Source organism: Thyridium curvatum (genome assembly GCF_004353045.1).
Source record: "Thyridium curvatum strain D216 chromosome Unknown NODE_51_length_304177_cov_85.428264, whole genome shotgun sequence".
NCBI classification, from domain to species: Eukaryota; Fungi; Ascomycota; class Sordariomycetes; order Thyridiales; family Thyridiaceae; genus Thyridium; species Thyridium curvatum.
The window spans coordinates 57223-76974 of record NW_022156806.1 but is presented as its reverse complement, the minus strand read 5'-3'; the positions used below and the strand labels follow the sequence as shown (position 1 = coordinate 76974).

General features: G+C 57.3%; 8 protein-coding genes across 8 annotated transcripts; 5 read left to right on the top strand and 3 right to left on the bottom strand.

Annotated features, from left to right (window-relative positions):
- Positions 1-784: 784 nt before the first annotated feature.
- Positions 785-2033, top strand: E0L32_008029 (uncharacterized protein; the record flags this gene model as incomplete). Its single annotated transcript, XM_031142838.1, has 3 exons — positions 785-818; positions 882-959; positions 1024-2033. 3 exons carry the CDS (start codon positions 785-787, stop codon positions 2031-2033), a joined length of 1122 nt encoding a protein of 373 aa, XP_030992703.1.
- A 1056-nt stretch (positions 2034-3089) lies between these two features.
- On the top strand, positions 3090-5066 carry E0L32_008028 (uncharacterized protein; the record flags this gene model as incomplete). Its single annotated transcript, XM_031142837.1, has 4 exons — positions 3090-3135; positions 3244-3410; positions 3489-4579; positions 4643-5066. 4 exons carry the CDS (start codon positions 3090-3092, stop codon positions 5064-5066), a joined length of 1728 nt encoding a protein of 575 aa, XP_030992702.1.
- Positions 5067-5638: 572 nt separating this feature from the next.
- Positions 5639-6852, bottom strand: E0L32_008027 (uncharacterized protein; the record flags this gene model as incomplete). Its single annotated transcript, XM_031142836.1, has 2 exons — positions 5639-6743; positions 6833-6852. The coding sequence occupies 2 exons, from the start codon at positions 6850-6852 to the stop codon at positions 5639-5641; spliced, it is 1125 nt and encodes a 374-aa protein (XP_030992701.1).
- Positions 6853-7649: 797 nt separating this feature from the next.
- On the bottom strand, positions 7650-8632 carry E0L32_008026 (uncharacterized protein; the record flags this gene model as incomplete). The annotated part of the gene is made up of 4 exons (XM_031142835.1): positions 7650-8014; positions 8090-8276; positions 8352-8475; positions 8625-8632. The coding sequence occupies 4 exons, from the start codon at positions 8630-8632 to the stop codon at positions 7650-7652; spliced, it is 684 nt and encodes a 227-aa protein (XP_030992700.1).
- A 119-nt stretch (positions 8633-8751) lies between these two features.
- Positions 8752-9777, top strand: E0L32_008025 (uncharacterized protein; the record flags this gene model as incomplete). Its single annotated transcript, XM_031142834.1, has 1 exon — positions 8752-9777. The coding sequence occupies one exon, from the start codon at positions 8752-8754 to the stop codon at positions 9775-9777; it is 1026 nt and encodes a 341-aa protein (XP_030992699.1).
- A 3667-nt stretch (positions 9778-13444) lies between these two features.
- On the top strand, positions 13445-15216 carry E0L32_008024 (uncharacterized protein; the record flags this gene model as incomplete). Its single annotated transcript, XM_031142833.1, has 2 exons — positions 13445-14828; positions 14894-15216. The coding sequence occupies 2 exons, from the start codon at positions 13445-13447 to the stop codon at positions 15214-15216; spliced, it is 1707 nt and encodes a 568-aa protein (XP_030992698.1).
- Positions 15217-16257: 1041 nt separating this feature from the next.
- On the top strand, positions 16258-18365 carry E0L32_008023 (uncharacterized protein; the record flags this gene model as incomplete). The annotated part of the gene is made up of 4 exons (XM_031142832.1): positions 16258-17283; positions 17408-17570; positions 17656-18291; positions 18337-18365. 4 exons carry the CDS (start codon positions 16258-16260, stop codon positions 18363-18365), a joined length of 1854 nt encoding a protein of 617 aa, XP_030992697.1.
- A 417-nt stretch (positions 18366-18782) lies between these two features.
- Positions 18783-19223, bottom strand: E0L32_008022 (uncharacterized protein; the record flags this gene model as incomplete). Its single annotated transcript, XM_031142830.1, has 1 exon — positions 18783-19223. The coding sequence occupies one exon, from the start codon at positions 19221-19223 to the stop codon at positions 18783-18785; it is 441 nt and encodes a 146-aa protein (XP_030992696.1).
- Positions 19224-19752: the final 529 nt, after the last annotated feature.

Genomic DNA, 19752 nt, shown 5'->3' with positions numbered 1-19752 from the left:
TTTCCCCGAGCACACGATGACATATGAGGCGTTGAGGAGGATACCCCCTGGGACGACACGACGACCGAATGAAGGTGGGACGGATGCACTTGTATTGATGATATCCCGGATATGAGAATCGAGCCTTGATTTTATGAGTTCCCAGCGTTTCATGGGAGAGAATTTCACTTGTCAATGAGGGCATTCACAACATGATGTATGGATCGCAGCAGTCTTGACCATGGAGTATTTCACAGACACAGGCACTATAAAGTGATTCGACTGGATCATCTGTCACGTACGACCATAGACAGTAGAGAACTCGGGATCCCGTCCGCTCTCCCATAGATAAGCTGCTGATCGCCGGAGTAGTAGTTGGGTCGGTGACGACCAGCGAATGCCTGGTGTTGTACGTTCTTTTTGCCTTTCTGCTTTTTTTTTTTTTTTTTATTCTTTCCCTTGTTTTGGTGTTTCTGTTCTTCAGAAGGGAAACTCGCACGTACCATTGTGGAAATGTTCTTGATTCATTTTTCCCTGTTGATTCGGCTAGAAATTGGTGTAGGCGGGTGCCCCAGATAGTTCGACGAGGGCTCACACTCCGTGTTTGGATATGCTATTCTAGGGGTCTTCACAGGTGGTTGGGGGATGGTCACTCTGCTAGGTTAAATCTTGACCGCCTTGTCAGAGGCGGGCAGAATCCCGAATTTTTTTTATCGTTCAAGGTGCACATCCCCACCACAGGATTGCTGGTGTGCTAGAGATTCTTGCAAGCATACCTAGTGAGTCCTCGACAGAATTCGCAACAATGGCACCAGAACTTCGCAAAAAGAAGGCACAAGGTACGGTTGTCTTGGAAAATTCAAAGCCTTATCCAAATTCACGCTAATTGTTCCTCCAACAAGCAGTCCCGGCCAAGAAGGAGGAGCAGGAAGATGCTGCCCAGAAGAAGACCAAGGCGGTCGCTGCTGGAAAGAGGAAAGGTATGTCAGAAGCGACATTTATGAGTTCCTTCACAGACGCAAAGCCATTGACACTGGAATACAGCCCCCGAGCAGGCCTCTCCCGTAGCAGCCAAGAAGCAAAAGTCGGTATCAGACAAGGCCACGAGCAAGAAGGCCGTGAACGGTTCTACTACTTCCACTAAGAAGGAGGTCAAGAAGTCCTCCGCCAAGAAGGCCGCCGCACCCGCCGACAAGACCGAGGACCAGGAGGAAGAGGAGGACGAGCAGACCAAGGCCCTGGCCCGCGTGCTCGACGACGACAGCGACAGCGACGACGCAGAGGACGAGGGCTTCTCACCGGGCCAGGACGTCGGCCGGATCCCCGAGGTCAAGGACAAGGTGAAGAAGGGCGCCCTGCTCAAGCACGCGGGCGGAGACAAGGAGGAGTCCGGCGTGGTGTACATCTCGAGGATACCGCACGGCTTCTACGAGCACGAGATGCGCGCGTACCTGTCGCAGTTTGGCGAGATCACGCGCCTGCGGCTGTCGCGCAACAAGAAGACGGGCGCCTCGCGGCACTACGCCTTTGTCGAGTTCGCCGAGGCCAGCACGGCCGACATCGTGGCCAAGACGATGGACAACTACCTGCTCTTCGGCCACCTGCTCAAGTGCAAGGTCGTGGCCCCCGGCCAGGTGCACGAGTCGCTCTTCAAGGGCGCCAACCGGCGGTTCAAGAAGGTGCCGTGGAACAAGATGGCCGGCCGGCAGCTCGAGCAGGCGCAGACAGAGACGGCGTGGGGCAAGAAGATCGACAAGGAGGCCAAGAGGCGGGCGTCGAGGGCCGACAAGCTCAAGGCGCTGGGCTACGAGTACGAGGCGCCGCAGCTCAAGGCCGCGGCCGAGGCTGTCAAGGACACTCCGGCCCCGGCGGCGGCGCTGGAGAACGGCGATGCTACGGAGGCGCCCGAGGCGATCGAGGCGCCGCCGGCTGCCGAGGAGGCTCAGAAGGATGAGGAGGAGGAGGAGGAGGCAGTAGCCGCGGCGCCCAAGACCAAGGCCAAGCCAGCGGCGAAGGCCAAGAAGGGCGCCAAGGGGAAGAAGGTCAAGGCATGAGGTGCAATTGGCCGTCTACAAAGTGTTTTGTCTTATTTCATTGATTGGCGTTTCGTAAAGGGTTCTCTTTGTAACGAGAAGAGGGTCTTGCAGTCAAAGTATCATGGTTAGACGCAAGTCAAAAGCAAGGCTGATACAGTCCTCTCCCCAACCAAAGACATTGATGTGAGGGAATGTGTGCACATAGCGAACCCAACGTGCCCGTTGGAGGTTTTGAATTCAAGCAGAGCGTGAAAACACAGGGCCAACGTCGGGATTATAAAGTGCGTGAGCTCTTTCTGCTTCGTCTAAATTACGAAACAAACCATCTTGAGCAAGTGAAACCTGGTGTTTCTGGCCTGTCCCGCTTCTAATGGCGAAGGGTAATATGTATGAAGAAGAAAGAGAGGGAAAAGGAAGAAAACGGGCAGGTCGAAAATTCGATTGATATTTGCGACGCTGGTGCTGGTCGATAAGCCTCTTATCGCAGTGCTAATTAGCTACTCCGTACATGTACATGTACCTTAGCAGCCCTGAAGGCCTTCTGTAGACCTGCACTTGGATCTCTTGAGTTAAGAATGATGCTTTGCATGATTATTAGTGATATTCCAAATAACTGATCCCTTGATGAACCCACATAGACAAGAGCTGAAAAGCATTGGCATTTTCATCATCCCTCCCGAGGTATGACAAGAGGACTGGACAGATTCCACCTGGAAAAGAAAAAAAGGTGGCCAACAACTGCCAACTACCGACCCGCTTCCAGCGCCCAGGCTCGCTAGCACACCCACCACGTAAGCCTGAAGTCGCTAGCAAGTAGCACCCGACCTCGAGTTTACTGGCAGCTGCAGACGCAACATTGAATCAAAGGTGGGCGGCCGGACTTCTCGACACCACACAATTCCTCTGCCGTCCGTTTCGTGGTTGACACATGTAAACATCGTGGGGGGTGGGCTTCTTTTCTCTTGTCTGAATAGCAACACCTTTTGGGACACAGGACAGCGTCTCCCTCTGCCTCCTCTTTCCTGATGCATATCGCTCAATAGCCCTGCCACACTCGCAAACCCCCAATTGATCATGTCTTCTGGGGCGCCCGCCGACGTGGCGCAGTCCGCATCGCAAGGTGAGTTTCGTACCCCGGGACCCCTTCCCATTTGTCTGCTTGTAGACCCCCACTGCATATGGCACTTTGCCCCGAGCGTCGGTAACGATGGCCTGTGCTGACGCATAGCTCTCCTTCACCTCTCTCTATATACAGGGTCAAAGAAGAAGAACAACAAAAAGAAGAAGGGCAACAAGCCAAAGGCGGTAGAGACAGACAAGGACACGACGACAACGACAACGACCGCGCAAGCCGAGACTGAGGAGCAGTCTGACGTTCCAGAGACACCGGTCACAGTATGGCTGTTCCCTATCTCGAACATCGCTGGACTGTACCGAGACAATCCGTGCTGAATACTGACACATGTGCTACAGGACGGTCCGAAAGAGGAAGAAGCAGCAGCCTCAAAACCAGAGAGCCCTGCCAAGGACGACGCCAATTCAAACGGTCATGCCTCCAAGGGAGCGGCGAATGGCGAACCGGTAAAGTCCTCGAGCTCGTCTTCCGACACGAGCGCCAAGCTGGAGGCCATGTCCCAGGAGAGAGAGGCGCTGCGGTCCGAGGTGGAGCAGCTGCGGAAACAGCTCGAGTCGATACAGGAGAAGCACAATGCCGAGACGACGCAGCTCAAGTCGGACCTCGAGGAGAGCGAGGCCGCCAAGGAGCAGGCCGAGGAGCAGTACCAGAACCTGCTCGGCCGCGTCAAGGAGATCAGAGAGACGCTGGGCGAGCGGCTAAAACGGGACCGGCAGGAGCTGGAGGAGGCCAAGGACCGCATCGACGAGCTCGAGTCGCAGAACGAGGAGCTGGCCAAGGGCTCGCAGGCGTACGAGGCCGACATCTCGAGGCTCAAGGAGGAGCTGCGCGAGTCCAACGGGGAGCTGACGACGCTGCGCAGCCGGAGCAACCTGTCGCAGCAGAACTGGGTCAAGGAGCGCGACGACATGGTCCGCCAGATGCAGCACCTCAAGAACGAGCTCGAGTCGACGAGCAACGCCATGGGCGAGTGGGAGGTCATCGCCATGGAGGAGCGGTCCGTAAGAGAGAGTCTGCAGGATAAGGTCGGCGACCTCGAGGAGCAGCTCGCCTCGGCGCGGGAGGCATTTGAGCGTGCGGCGTCGGAGCGCGACACACAGTCCCAGGCCATTGACGGCCTGCAACGGGCCTTGCAGGACATCCAAGACGCGCGCAAGAAGGAGCTGCGCGAGATGGTCGAGTCGTCCGAGGAGCAGCTCGAGGCCATGAAGAAGCGGGTGCAAGAGGCAGACTCCAAGGCCGCCGAGGCCGAGTCGGCCAAGGACGCGCTGGTCAAGGAGCTGGAGCGCACGGCGCCGTTCGAGAAGGAGGTCAAGGAGAAGAACCTGCTCATTGGCAAGCTGCGGCACGAGGCCATTGTGCTCAACGACCACCTCACCAAGGCGCTCAAGTACATCAAGAAGAACAGGCCAGAGGAGAACGTCGACAGGTATGCCGCGACCTTTGAACGAGTCACTATCTGCTGCCATGCTTATGCTAACTTCAAACTCAGAGCCGTTGTTACAAACCTCTTCCTCCAGTTCCTGGGCCTCGACAGGTCGGACCCGAAGAAGTTCCAGGTCCTGCAGGTCATCGCCGGCATGCTCAACTGGACCGAGGAGCAGAAGGAGCAGGCCGGGCTCGCGCGGCCCGGCACGGCGAGCCACAGCTCCCTGCGCCTGCCCTCGTCGCCCTTCCACCGCACGCCGAGCACGCCCTCGCTCAACACCGAGTTCTTCTCGGAGCCGACGCCCACGTCGTCGACCAAGGAGTCGCTGTCGGACCTGTGGGCCGGGTTCCTCGAGCGCAGCGTCGAGGAGGCGGCTGCCGAGACGGCGGCCGCGGCGTCGCGCAAGGGCAGCGACGCGAGCCTCGCTATGGGCCCGCCGCCGCCCGGGGGAGGCGCGGGCGGGGGGAGGCCGGATACGAGGGGTTGAAGGAACTGGCTTTCCTCTCATTGTAGAGAGGGATGGATGGGGAAGAAGCCCATGTTGGCATGAGGAGTGGAAAACAGGAGACCTGGTTTGAACGAGCAGATCTGCCTCGACTGACTGCCTGCGGGTGGCGGCGCTGTATGAGAAAGATGGAAGAGAGAGCGGACGACAGGGAAGATCACTCTAGGTACAATAATTGTTCCCACATCTGGACGGGGTTGGTTAGAGATCAAGAAAGAAAGAGAAGACCAGAACTTGCTTTGACCTGTGGGTTTTGGCCATTTGAACCGTAATATTCTTCTGCAGCTCACGGGACAGAAAGGCAACGCGTGTATGTCCTGGAAGATGGCATAGTGAAATCACGTACCGTTGGCTACGAATAGATTGCATGTATTTCACCCTTCTTGTATTTTCACAATCTGATTCCGGGACGTGGCAACACATTTCATTTCATGATCATAAATATGCTCGCTCCGACTTGGCTGGCATGACCTATTTTCCAAGCTAGAAGGGATAGCGTTCGACGCTGCTTATGCACAAATTGGAAACCCTCTTCTCTCATTTTCAATCTCACCTCAACCCACCGGCGGCTGCAGCGGCTCAATCACGCTCGCGGCATAGGCCTCGGCGTCGCGGGTGATGGTGCCGATGTCGATGCGGTTGGCCAGCGCGTCGTTGACGCCCTCGACGACCTCGCGCTCCTCCATGACCTCGCGCATGAGGCGCCCCTCGTGGGCCCAGTAGGCCTGCGACCGGCCGCGCAGGTCCTCGTCGCGCGCGGCCGTGTTCTTGACGATGCCCGCGGCGCTGAGGCGCGACTTGGCGACGGCGAGGGCGCGCGAGACCGACTCGAGCCGGGCGGCGGGCGTGGGGGGGGACGCGAAGGCGCGGTTCGTGGCCGTGAGCCAGAGCAGGGCGGCCGCCAGGGCGTCGAGGGCGGCGAGGGCGAGCAGGCGCCGCGCGCGGGCGCGCCAGAAGAAGAAGTCGACGTCGGCGAGGCGCAGGGCGCGCGCGTTGAGCTGGTGCGAGTAGCTGGAGACGAGGTAGATGTCGGCGGCGGCGAGGGCGCAGGCGGCGAGGGTGGCGGTCGAGCGCCACCCGGAGGCGGAGGGAGTAGGGGCACCGTGGGAGCGGGCGTCGCGGCCGAAGATGGCGGGGGAGGCCGCGGTGGCCAGGGCCAGGACGGCGAGGTTGACGAGGTGGGGGGCCACGAGGGCGGGCGCGGCGTAGTACAGGTAGGACCTCGGGTCGTCCGAGGAGCAGAAGGGGCAGGTGGACAGGGGGTCCGGGCCAAACTGGGCGTAGAGCAGGCGGGACTCGAGGTTGACGAAGCGGGCGCGCAGGGCCTCGTCCGCGGGGGTGAGGGCCGCGGCGCCGCCGACGTCGGGGGAGCCGGCGGACGCGGCGCGGAGGGCCGACAGCCGGTTGAACAGCACGTCCGTCGGGGCCTGGAGGCGGGACTGCGTGGCGACGAAGACGTTCTCGGGGGCGAAGACGGGCAGGGAGCGCACGAGCAGGATGGCGGCGCAGAGGGCGAGGAGCAGGATCGCGCGGCGGGTGGGCTCCGGGCACGGGCGGACGGCGAGGCCGTGGCGGCCCGGGGCGGAGCGGACGCTGCGGTAGTAGCTTATGGCCTTGGGCACGAGGATGGGCCCGAAGAAGAGGGTGAGGGACTTGATACTGTGAAAGCAGTCAGGGAGGGAGGTTCTGGCAGGCCGGGTGTCTGTCTAGCTGTGTCGTATAAGAGAGAGTACGAAGAGTCCACTTACGTCCCCCAGGAGATGGCCATGTTGATAGACTCCGGGCCGCAAGGTGCAGGCTATACGGATGTTCTTTGGCTTCAGAGCTTGGGAAGCAGGTGTCTCCCGTTCCTTTCTTATGCCTCTCGTGATCGAGTGCGTTATGTTTTCGGTGAGGATCGAGAAGGCATTGCTGACAGTCGCGATGGCAAGGCTGATGAACAAAGAGACGTGGCTGCAGTTACGTACCTAAGGTAGAGGGTAGCTTGAGCGGTGCAGGTGGTGACCCGGTGACCCACCTATCACTGCCAGGGGTCCCACGCGCTAAATTTAGGCCCTGGTCGTTTGTGTTTTAAAGGACCTTGACCTTCTGGTCCTCAAATTTTTTTTGAACCTTTTCACAATCCAAACTCGCATTCTCTTGCCTCTGCTTGAGACCGTCTACGCTTGTATGAACGAGCCTATCTCGCAAGATACCCTTGCCTACATACATCTGCTGCCATCTTGCGCTTGATTTCGCTCAAGACAATCTCGTTATTGAAATGCAGCCTACGGTAGGTCTTGCCGGTGTTTGCTGGAGGAAGCCTGCCTCATCCACCAGCAGTCAGTTGGCACTTTCGAAGCTTTAGCGATCTCCTTTCCAGGACCAATGGTCGTCAGAGTCAAAAAGTTGCCTATAAGGAGCCCAAGTACTCTGCCAAGAGTCATCTCACGTAGTGTTGCAGTGTCCCAGCGCAAGCCATGAAGGACTTTGCGTCAAATGGATGAGAGACATGTGTTTATTTTAGTTGAATTTCGTATCGTAATCTATGCGCCTTATCATGCAATGCAAACACAGGCCTGATGTCTACAGCTCCTTCTTTTCCGACTGTGCCCCTTCCTTGGCCTTGCCTCCCTTTGCCGACACAGGTGTGGCCTGTGGCTGCTTGGCTCCCCAGACCAGGCCGATCACGGCCATGATGGTGTCGGTTATGATGGAGAGGGCTCCCGTGCAGGCCACCTGCCACGACGTGATGCTCACGCTGCCCATGGGCGCTCTGGGAAACGACAGGAGCCATTCTGCGTAGTACGGGAACCACCCGTGGGGCAGCCAGAACATGGGCTCTTTCGCATACCAGAAGGGTAGGAAGTACTGCATGCCACGGGTGAGGATGAGGCGGATCGTCGTCAAGTAACGGTCGAACTTGGCTCGCGTGCCGTCGAGAGAGGATTCTGCAGAACGCCATGTCTGGGTCAGCGCACTGCATCAAGAAGCATTTTTCCCCCTCCAGGCAACGCTTCTCGTACTCTTCTTCTCCAGTTCGCTCAGCAGCTTGTCGTGCTGGCGCCGCAGCTTCGCCCACTTGGCAAACTCATCCTGGCTGCTCGTGGCGTTGAGGTCGCGCCGGACTTTGAGGAACTCTTGCTGCAGCTTGCGCTGGGCCGAGTACTCTCGAGAGAGGTCTGTCGGCACAGAGGTAACGAGGCTCCAGAGCTGCAGGGCAACAAAAAAAATGCGTTAGCCAAGGCATCTATCAGGAACACCGGTTCAGTTGAAATGGTCACGCACGAGGTTGTTGATGGTGGTTGCGCCGATGGTGTTGATGAGCTGGACAGCCAGCTCGACGACGAAGATCAGGACCAGGAGAGAAGGCATCGTTCCCTCTTTGAGCAGCCACAATCGGTAAGGTCCTCTATCGTTGGGTTTATGTAGAGCTTTGAAGCTGTGCAATGCATCGGGAACTCGAGGATTGAATGTGGCCCCGCCAAATGGAGAGCTGCCAGCTGTTGCATCACTCACTGTTCGCTGCCTCAGGCGTTGTGGTTGTGGTGGCCCACTTACACATACATCTCCAGCTGTTTTAGTGGGGCTCCATTGCCCTCGCTCCCTCGAAAGCAGAGTCCAACCTTCAGCCACGGATCCGGCCAGAGCTCACAGGCATTATCGAGGGGACAATGCCATTTTTGCCATGTCCAGGGCACTCGAAAAGGAGCTTCTTGCTTCTTTGAGGCAGAGCGACCCGAACGAGGCTTACCAGGCCATAGCAAGTGCCCTGACCGTCAAAGGCGACACTCTGCTAGAGATCGAGATACTTGGACGGAGCCATCCTCTCCCGCCCGGGGTACACCTCCTGAAAGACGAGAATGCCGTAGGAGTCTCAAAGTTGTCCCTTGTCCAGGCATTTCTGGTAGCCCGGCAGTTGCTCATGCAGTATCAGGCGGACCATGCTTCAGCGCAAGTCGATGATATATCTGCAGCTACGGCAGTCATCTTGCTCATGGATCCCGAGTATCTCACTGCCGCCAACACTCGCAAGAGGCTTCTTCAGCAGCAATTTGAGCTTGGTGCACCGTTGCTGGATCTCGTCCAGAGAGAAAAGTGTTTCACGGATAGCTTCCTCACCAGCCCCTTGCATCGGCACTCCAAATCACCGACCCTCTGGTCTCACCGTCGATGGCTCCTCCAAACGGCGAGGGCATCTTGCATGTCTCTCATTGATGTCCCAGCAGACTTTGTCAATGTGGTCTTTGTCTCTGCCCAGAGACACCCGCGCAATTACTATTCTTGGTGCCATGCACGGCTTCTCATGGATATCATGTCGGACACTGCCTATCGATCCCAGCATGATTTCCAGGCTGAAGAGAAACGCATTCTCGAGCTGGCCAAGCAGTGGTGTACTGCTCACCACACTGATATCTCCGGCTGGACATTTCTCTTCTTCCTCCTTGTTGTCCGGGACTCTGCTCTGCGAGAGCATTGCTCAGATATCTTCACGGATGTGATACAGCTGGCCACGTCCCTACGGTGGTCCAACGAGACGGTATGGGTGTTTCTGCGCAGCCTCATATCGTCAGGACAGATGAGTCGGAACGAGTATGATGTCTTTAACGACAAGCTCGAGGCCCTGAAGAGCTCGATTGGGTCCAACCCAGAAGATTTGAGTGTCTTGGACAAGGCCAGGACCTGGGCCGAGACCTACCGTGTCACTAGTTGATGCATTACTGGCAAACCTACCAAGAAAAGTTGGGTTTGGTCGATGACAATCATCGCCAATCCTACAATGTGGTCATTTGTCGAGCCTGAATCACCCGCATCAAATGAGCAGCATCAAATCAAAAGACTGAAGATCGACTGATGAGACCAATATCATATCTTGCTCGCTGCAGCGTGGTTTTCATGGTCTATCCCTTGGCTTGGTTATGCAAACAGCGACAATCTCAGATGGCAGAGATTGGTATGGAGACAAGTGGCTGTGATCGCCACGGCAGCAGCGCCACCGATCTCCAGCACCTCAAACGCCGATATAGCAGATCGGTCTCCTCATTGACTTCCAGGGTTCAAGATCGACAAGCAACTGCCGTGCCCAAGTCCTTGACCATGAAGGAGGAAATTATTTCCAGGCACCCAGGACGTAGTAATCATCTACTTCAGGCCTTGATTCTCAAAGCCATTACTCACACAGGTGAGGGTCAGAATAGTGGACGGAAGTTAATCGGGAGCTACCTCGATGTTACCAATACATATCCTTGCCCTCATGCTCGGAAGGGCTATCCCAATACCTCAAACCGACGAGTTTGATGGATAGTCAAGTGCTTCTGTTAGCAGTCTGTCAACTCATCTGGCCATCACTTGTCACAACACGGAACAGGCATGAACCAGAGAGAGGCGTGGAGCAAGCAACAGTAGCTTGTTAGGAATCGGCAATTTCTAACATCTGGGGCTCATTGATCTGGGAGAGCTTCAGCCATGGCAGACAGCTCCCTCACAAGAAGCTCTTATGGCTCGGATTTAATCTTGGAATTATGCGAGAGCCTATTCAGCCGCCACCACCCCGAACTCCAACTCTCCGTTGGTGGTGAGGAGCGTACCTACTTCAAAAAGCAATGAATGATGGTGGCCGGCTTCATGATCCAAGCGCGAATGCGGTCCCGACAATAAGTTGGGGCGATCGATTGCCCAACGGGCACTGGTTTCAGCCTTCAGCTCTTGCCATGCCGCCATGGCTGGCTGTACGCGTGTATCAGAGACAATCACGACATTAGAGGCTCACTAGAGGCTCGTATGCGTGCATGTGCAGAGTGGCTACCAAGACTAGCCGGTATGCTAATGTTTCAGGCCGCTGAGACCGTTGTGGAATTGGCTACTGGGTAGCGCCTCTGCGCCCCATCAACCCGCCGAGAACGAACGCGGAGGCCGTTTCAATAGGTACAGACTCGCGGTGAGATGGATGTCTTGCTGTTCTGGATCACTTACAAGGGCTTTTTCGGGGTGAGGAGCAGGGCGCTTGGCAAAAGACAACCCGCGTCAGATACCCGGTTCGCCTCCGCATGTCAGTTGGGGGTTTCCAGGTTGGGCACTCTGTTCCCTGGCAGCCAGGCAGCCAGGCCAGGTTCATTTCGTTGCAAAGATGCACGCCACCGCACAGGGCAAGCAGGCCTACCTATCAGGCTAGGTAGGTAGGTATCACTGAAGAAAAGCTCCGGCGCTTCCAGGTTCCTGATCATCCTCCCCACCCGACCCCAGATGCAGAGGAAAGGGGGGATAATGATATCTCCCTCACAACAATGGCTTTGACAAGCCAGGTTACATTCGAATCCCGTTGCCCTCTGGCTGAATCAGGCACGAAATTACTGGTCAGATCTCACTACGGAGATGCGGGTTTCGGGATCCAATATTGCTCTCGTCAGCAAAGGAAGAAGAGAAGCGAGAGACATTTCACTGCTGGTCTGCGCTGACGCTTCACGAAACAAAGTTTTGACGATACGTCGTAGTCTCGGTGCTCCGTTCGCAGCAGAGGTTAGAAAAGCACACACCCACAGAACAACAGTCAGGCGGGCTGGACCTCTGGAAGGACAGCGGTCCAACCCCTGTCGGAGGCGCTGACCCTGGCCCAATCATGATGACAGGATGCCCAGGTTCCGCCATGGATCAGGGGGTTTCTTAAATTAAAGATCTTCCGTTTTGAGAATCTACCTTATCTCGACTCGCTCCACAGCTCTCCGCGCCCGCCAAATCTGTCGCTCGTTATTTCACCTATGCAGTATCGTCCAGGTCACTCGAGACGAATTAGACCGCCATCCCTCCGGCCAAGGATGACGCCACGGGGTCTGCCATTGCCTTCTATCGAGCGAAGGGGAGCCTACAGTGCTCCCGCCGGCGCCGGAGCCAGAGCGAGAAGAGCTTGTTGGTGGATTATGGAGCATCTGTGACGTTATGGCCTGGGAGCCACAGTCATGAACGAGTGGACAAAGCAAGTCCGAGGTGGGTATTCTTGTCCGGGACGGGGACACCTCGTCGAGAATCATGTGCTTTGCGTACCTGGTGATCATGGCGTTTCGATCCCGTCCACTTCGCCGGCCGCAGCTTCTGGGGGTGTCTGTTCGGTGCTTTTGCAAAAGAGACCCCCGGCGGTGATCGACAGAACTGCAAAGGAGAATCCCAGATGCTTCGTACTGCGCTTTCGCCAAAGGGACAAGGGGGCCTTGGCGATGCCAACGGCCATTCATCGTGGAGTCCTTCAACACAAGCCAACCACCACCACAGCATCCACTCCACATGCTACCCCCAGTGCATCCAGCTGCTCGTTTGTGCCTCTCCTCCTCCTCCCTAGCTCTGCGCTAGTTACTCCTCCTAGCCTAGCCGTAGATGAGGGTCCTACCTGGCTAGCCACCAAGCGGGCCCGGGCCTCGTGTGTCTCTCTTTACCGGACCTCCTCTTACCTACCCGCCATCGCCGGGCACCTTGACCTTCACCTTCTCTACCCGCCTCGCTCCCCTCCTCCACCTCCTGCTTGCCTCGCCATTGAGCATCGGGGTCGTAGGTGTCTTCTCTACCATCGTTGCAGCCTCCTCGTTTCTCCTCTTTGCAATTGGGCATTTGAAGGCCTGGCATCGTCCTTTGCGGTCATCATCATCGCGCATCTGCTTGCTTTCTTTCCTTTTTGAGCTCCGGGTTATTATACGAGGTGCCGCCTCTGCCCGCTCTTCCTTGGGCTGCCACCAGACCTCGACGCTTTCTCTCCACCAATTCGACTATCCAACCTCCTCCTATCTCGTCTCTCTTGTCTCTTACTACGAAATCGGATCTTTTCCTCTCTTGTCTCGTGTCTTTCGACTCTTGTTTGGCTATTGTAATCATCTCTAGCGGCATCATTGCGTCCTCTGAAATTCCATCGGCCGATTTAGCTCACCATTGCACGGCGCCCCCAAATTTCCGCTCGGGTTTGCATTCCAGCCAAGTCGACACCTTTTATTTGGATACAGCTCTGGCCAATTGCACACAGGTTGGCCAACGTCGTCGAAAACGCTCCGGTGGCCGTCTGTTTTCATTCTCGTCTTGCTCACCAATGCTGTTCATATAATCTCTAATCGCTATAATACCGGGCCTGGGTCTGGAACTCGAGGTCCAGCAACGCTCGTTCACTCCAGTCGATCTCGTCGCCGGACTGCCAAGTTTGCTCTGCTCTCGACGGACAAACCGGCAGCAACAAGCAGGGCCCATTCACTTGCGTGCCTCCTGCTCGTCTGCCAGACGATACCGGCCCATCCGTCGCTTCTCGCCACTTGGTCTTCTTGTCCCTCACGGTAACAAGGCATCTCGGCCTGCCAGGACAAGAGAACGGTGGTGCAGGACGGAAAGCTCGGCCCCTTTGTGTTGCCAACATGCTTTGGACCACCATCCTATTGCAGCTTGCACTATGGGTCACCTCCATTCAGGCCTTCTTCCCGTGGTTCCCCAACGAGAACGGTGAGAGCGGGAACATCGATGCTATAAAGAAGAGCTCGAGACGAGCCGACGCCGACGGGCGTGTTGCCGAGGTTCGGGATGCTTCCGGACAAGGCCTGACCTTGCCGTTGAAGCAGAGGAAAGCCAGCGTACGTCCTCTGCCATATTCACAAATCCCGTGCAAAACTCTGGTGGCTGACCTTGAATGCAACCAGTCTGACCAACCTCGCGGTGCCCAAGTCGCCCAGGCTGCCGACCGACTGGCACGAAAGTACGCGCCGGCTGGTGTCTCCAAGGCCCGTGAAGCTTCCTCGGATCTCGACAAGCGACAGAACCAGTTCAAGATAGTGACTGCTGCGGCCCCAACGCAAAGCAACAGTGCTGGCATCGCCCAAGATGGCGGAGACATCTCGTACTTCGTGCAGGTCGGAGTTGGCTCGAAGCAGACACCCATGTACATGCTGCTTGACTCTGGTGCCGGCACGACCTGGGTGATGGGCTCTTCCTGCCAGACCCCCGCGTGCACAATGCACAGCCGATTCGGCCCGTCGGATTCCACGAGTCTAGTTGCGTCAACAAAGACCTTCTCCATCGCCTATGGCTCCGGGAAAGTCGTGGGCAGCCTCGCCTCGGACACGCTCAGCGTGGCTGGCATGAAGGCGACCATGTCTTTCGGTGTGGCCGACACGACGTCGGACGACTTTGAGCACTTTCCGTTTGACGGCATTCTGGGCCTGAGCATGGCCAAGGGCGCCACGGACAATTTCTTGGACATGGTCAAGAGCGAGAAGCTCATCGGGGCCAACATGTTTGCCGTGTCGCTGAACCGGAACTCGGACGGGCCCAACAACGGTGAAATAACCTTTGGTGCCACCAACCCGGCAAAATTCACGGGTGACATCTCGTACACCCCCGTCTCGTCCGACGCCCATGGCGACTGGGCCATCCCGCTGGATGACTTTGAGTTTGACGGCAACAAGGCGGGCATCACGGGCAAGCTTGCCTACATCGACACGGGTACCAGCTACGTCTTTGGGCCCTCGAGCGACGTTGCCGCCCTGCACAAGCAGATTCCCGGCGCCAAGAGCGGAGACGGTGTCACCTACACGGTTCCGTGCGACAACAACAAGCCCATCACTGTCATCTTCTCGGGCGTCAAGTACGCCATCTCTGCCAAGGAATGGCACTCGGGCCCCAACGGCAATGGCGATTGCACGAGCAACATCTACGGCCACGAGGTTGTCAAGGGCCAGTGGCTGCTGGGTGACCTGTTCCTCAAGAATGTCTATGCTGTCTTTGACATGGATCAAACCAGAATTGGTGAGCCTTTCTTCTTGAGCCCGTGGCTGCCTTCACCGCTCTCACCGCTAACACAAGATGCTCAGGATTTGCTGCCAAACCTCAGCCTACCTCTTCAACAAGCTCGAGTGTCCCGACCAGCACGGCGGGCTCTACGAACTCGAACCCGCAAGGATCGTCGACTCTATCTACGATGATCACCCCCAGCCCCACAACTTCCAAGTCTGGGTCCTCTTCGACTCCGGCAGATATCCCCGGACTGAGCGGGCATGAAACGTCTGCGACGGCTGCAGCCGACGCCTCCCCAGCAGTTGCCACGCCGACACACAAGTCGCCGGGAGAGCAGCTCGAGGGCAACAGATATGTCACAATGATCTGCATGGTGGTCGCCATCGCTCTCGCGGCATGATAGGCACTTGTCTTTGCGGGTGCCGTGCCCCTGGAGCATATTTATTTATATACTAGATCTTTTGCCCTGTTGAGACGGGCTATGATGCACGCGGCGGAATGCCCCGCGTGAGACACGGGAACACTTGGCTTGCTCGGAGGAGAGGGCACAGGCCGCAGCGAAATGGTCTGCCATAGGCCCCCGTCGCACTGTTTTTACTGCCATGATAACAAATAGCGATGGGGAAGTCTATGCATGGACCAAGAACAACCACTTTGACGCACATGATACCCAGAGGAAGAAAGGAAACAAATAGGATTTTTGTCTGGGAGGAGAGCTTCTGTTGGGCTGAGGATACAGAAGACTCCCATGACCTTTGTACTTAATCGTTATGTAATAAAAAGAATGTTTCGATTCCCACATTACTGACTGCCAAGACTGGCTTTATGTCATGGAGGGGGAGAGGCTCTTGAAAAAGTATCGCGTCTCTTACATGTGGCCAAACTGTCTCTAACTACCTACTAAACCTTCGACACACAGAATATCGACGGGCAAGAATGTCTCGTTGGGAGACAAAGGAGGAGAGTCGAGCGTACCCCATGGACTACCTAAATAGGGGCAAATGAGCAGCGCCGGTGAGCCCGGCTAGGAGCGGGCTTCCCAGCGGGGAGCGTCACCTAAAGCACAGTGCAATGCTTATCGACCTATCAGGCAAGGGGCTATTCTTCCCTGTAACAGGCCAACCCAAGAAGCGAGAACATCGAATTTACGAATGTACTGAAACGCCAAATGTCCATTGGGGGATTGTATGCCTTTTGTTCTCGATGAATCAAGTTTCCGGCTAGCCACCTCGCTCTCTCTACGACCTGTGCATGCAGTTTCACTCTTGAAGACCCCCGGGCCCACGTTCATCGACCATACTGCGATCGTCACAAGCTGTCCTTGGCACACGTACGCCCTGAGGAACAAGCCCGTCAGGAGGGTCGAGGAGTTCTACGTCACGACACAACCGGGCCCTGCCGCGCGACAATGTGCTGGCAATAAGAGACAGCCAGCTCCGTCATGCCCCAGGCCACATCCCACGGCGCCACGAACCCGGCGAGCAGCAGCACCAACGACGCGCCGCCCCGGCCGGACGACCACGATGATGGCTTCAGCCGCGCCGCCGCCCCGGACGACGGCGAGGAGGACATCGGCCTCCTGCACGCCCACGCCGACATCGACGACGACGACGACGACCTCGTGATCCTGCCCGGCGGCGCCGAGGAGGAGCCCAAGGGCCGCGACACTTCCTCCCCGCCCCGCACGCCGGGCCACGTCCGCTTCGACCTGCCACCACCGCCTACCGCCGCCGCGAACGGCCACGCCAACGGGCACCCGCGCGAGGCGCTCGGCGTCGCCGACGACGGTGGCGACGAGTACTTTAGCGACGACTCGGACGACGACGACGCGGCGCTGCTGTCGCGCGACCCGCTCGCCTCGCGCCCCTTGCTCACGGGCCTCGAGGCCCCCGCCGTCGCGCTCGCCAACTCGGGCCGCCTCTCGCCGACGCCGAGGGGCAGGGGGCCCGCCGCGGCGGGGGAGGACGGGCAGGACTCGTCGGCCGAGCTGGCGGCGGAGGAGGAGCGCCTGCGGCCCAAGTCCGGGCTGCGCAGCGCCTTCATGAACATGGCCAACAGCATCATCGGGGCGGGCATCATCGGCCAGCCGTACGCCTTCCGGCAGGCCGGGCTCGTGGCCGGCGTCGCGCTGCTCGTCGGCCTCACCGTCATGGTCGACTGGACCATCTGCCTCATCGTCGTCAACAGCAAGCTCAGCGGCGCCTCGAGCTTCCAGGGCACGGTGGAGCGCTGCTTCGGCCGCCCGGGCCTCGTCGCCGTCAGCCTCGCGCAGTGGCTGTTTGCGTTCGGCGGCATGGTGGCCTTTTGCGTCATCGTCGGCGACAGCATACCGCACGTGCTGCTGGCGGTGTGGCCGTCGATCCGCGACGTGCCCGTCGTCGGCCTGCTGGCCAACAGGAGGGTCGCCATCGTGGTGTTTGTCATCGGCGTCAGCTACCCGCTGACTTTGTACCGGGACATCGCAAAGGTGAGGAGAGCCTCCCAGTACTCACGGCATTGGAAGGAAGGAAGGGAGAGGGAGGGCGGAGATCTAGGATAGGCGAGTCAAAATGGTTTATGCTAACATGGGATATTTTTTTTGTTCTATATAGCTCTCCAAAGCCAGCACCTTTGCTCTCATCAGCATGATGGTCATCTGCGTCACCGTCGTGGTGCAGGGCATCCTGACGCCCCGCGCCGAGAGGGGCTCCTTCAGCGCGCCGCTGCTCACGATCAACTCGGGCATATTCCAAGCCATTGGCGTTATATCATTTGGTACGTTTTTTGCTAATCTGTCGCTTTTGTGATCTGCTTTTGCAATTTTGGCATAGACGCGCGCAATCTAACACCCAGACGGCAGCCTTCGTCTGCCACCACAACTCGCTCCTCATCTACGGCTCCCTCAAGACGCCGACCATCGACCGCTTCTCGCGCGTGACGCACTACTCGACGGGCGTCTCGATGCTGGCCTGCATGCTCATGGCCCTGGCCGGCTTCCTGACCTTTGGCGACCGCACGCTGGGCAACGTGCTCAACAACTTCCCCTCGGACAACGCCATGGTCAACGTCGCGCGGCTCTGCTTCGGGCTCAACATGCTGACGACGCTGCCGCTCGAGGGCTTCGTGTGCCGCGAGGTCATGCTCGACTACTGGTGGCGCGGCGCGGCGTTCGACCTGCGCCTGCACGTGCTGCTGAGCACAGGGCTCGTCGCCGCGGCCACGGCGCTGAGCCTCTTCACCTGCGACCTGGGCGTCATCTTCGAGCTCGTGGGCGCGACGAGCGCGTGCGCCATGGCGTACATCCTGCCGCCGCTGTGCTACGTCAAGCTCACGGCGCGCCGCGACTGGAGGACGTACGCGGCCGGCGCGGTCGTGGTGTTTGGGTGCGCCGTCATGGTCATCAGCGTCGTGCAGGCCGTGGCCAAGATTGTGAGCGGTGAGTTTTCTCCTTTCTTTTTCCTTGCGTTCATCTGCTGGTCTTTTGTGTGTCGTGTGTGTATGTATCCCTTGTTTTTGCTAACTGGATGATGTGAATATATAGGCGAGGGCGGCATGGCACAGTGTGTTTAGAGCACGATATATGATACTTCAAAAGTGGCAAACGGGTGTTTCTTGATAATGTGTTACTACACTATCACTATCGACGACCACCATCACTACAAAAGAGGAGACATTGGATATTGACGATACTGCTGTTTAATCGTTTTTGTATTTCTAGCTACTACTACTACTATTACTACCACTACACAGCGTGGGCATAGCATGCTTTCACGGATGGGACATACAAGGACTGGGATTCTTCCACGAGAGCTAGGATGGGAGGAACAACACCAGCACATCACAAAAAAAACAAAACACAAAATGAAAACAAGATGATATCAACATGCCACAAGTGTTTTCCCGTGTGATATGAACACAGTTGCTATCGTAGACGGATCGACCGCTACCCCGATCACTCTAGGTCCAGAACCCACCAGGGGGGGCCTTCTATCGATCCGTAGAAGGCTGAGTGTGCGACCCGGAAGTTGAGGAGGAGGAGGCTGCCCCTGATGCCGGCCGCAGGATGCCCTGCTGCTCTAGCAGCCGGATCGTCTCAGCCGTCCACTCCTGGCACTTCCGGAGCGGCTTCTTGCGGTCGATGCGCCTTGGGCCGTCGAACTGCTTCTCGGGAGGAGGATTGGACCGGCACACGGCCTCCATCGTGTCGAGGTCGGAGCTGGATAGAGTTCCGAGCAGGCGGTGAGCCACGTATGTGTTCTCGAGCTTCGGGTACTCGGTCGGCCTCTTCTCAAAGTCCATCCCTTCCTGTATGTTGCCCGTGACGTGGAAGAGCATGCCGGATTCGTGTCTGGGGTCGAGCTCGACGAACAGGGCGTGGTGGTTCCGAGGCGCCCCGAGGGATTCTACGAGATAGACCGGAAGAGACATTGCATGGGCGGAAGCAAAGTTGGCTGCCGAGAAATGATTGTTGAGGTGGTTGCAGATAGGAGTCGGGGTGGCCTCTGAACAGAGGAAATAGAGTGTTCAATGTTGGTGTTACATAGAGACAAGGATAAGGTAAGGAAGCATGAAGGCCTCTGTGATCCATAAGAACCAACATCACTTGATGATCCTACATCATTCACCAGCCTACGTCTCTATAAGAGGGAAGTATCTGGAACGTTCAATGCTCATCTTTTAAACATGATAGTGTGATCAAAACAGCCCTCTTCACTCCATAGACCCTCGGTGAGACAGTAAGTTGAGAACGGTATCTTGCAAGTCGGGCTTTCATCCCCGTCTTCAGAGGAGGCTGCACGCCAGCAGAGTGTTGCAAAAAGTGGCAGCAGAAACAGGGTCACACAAAGCTCTTGAAAGTTCCCCCATCCACACAATAGATTGTACCACACACACACACACACACAGAGCGAGATGCATACGCACTTGGCTGCCATTTGCTATTCCGCTTCAGTTCGGG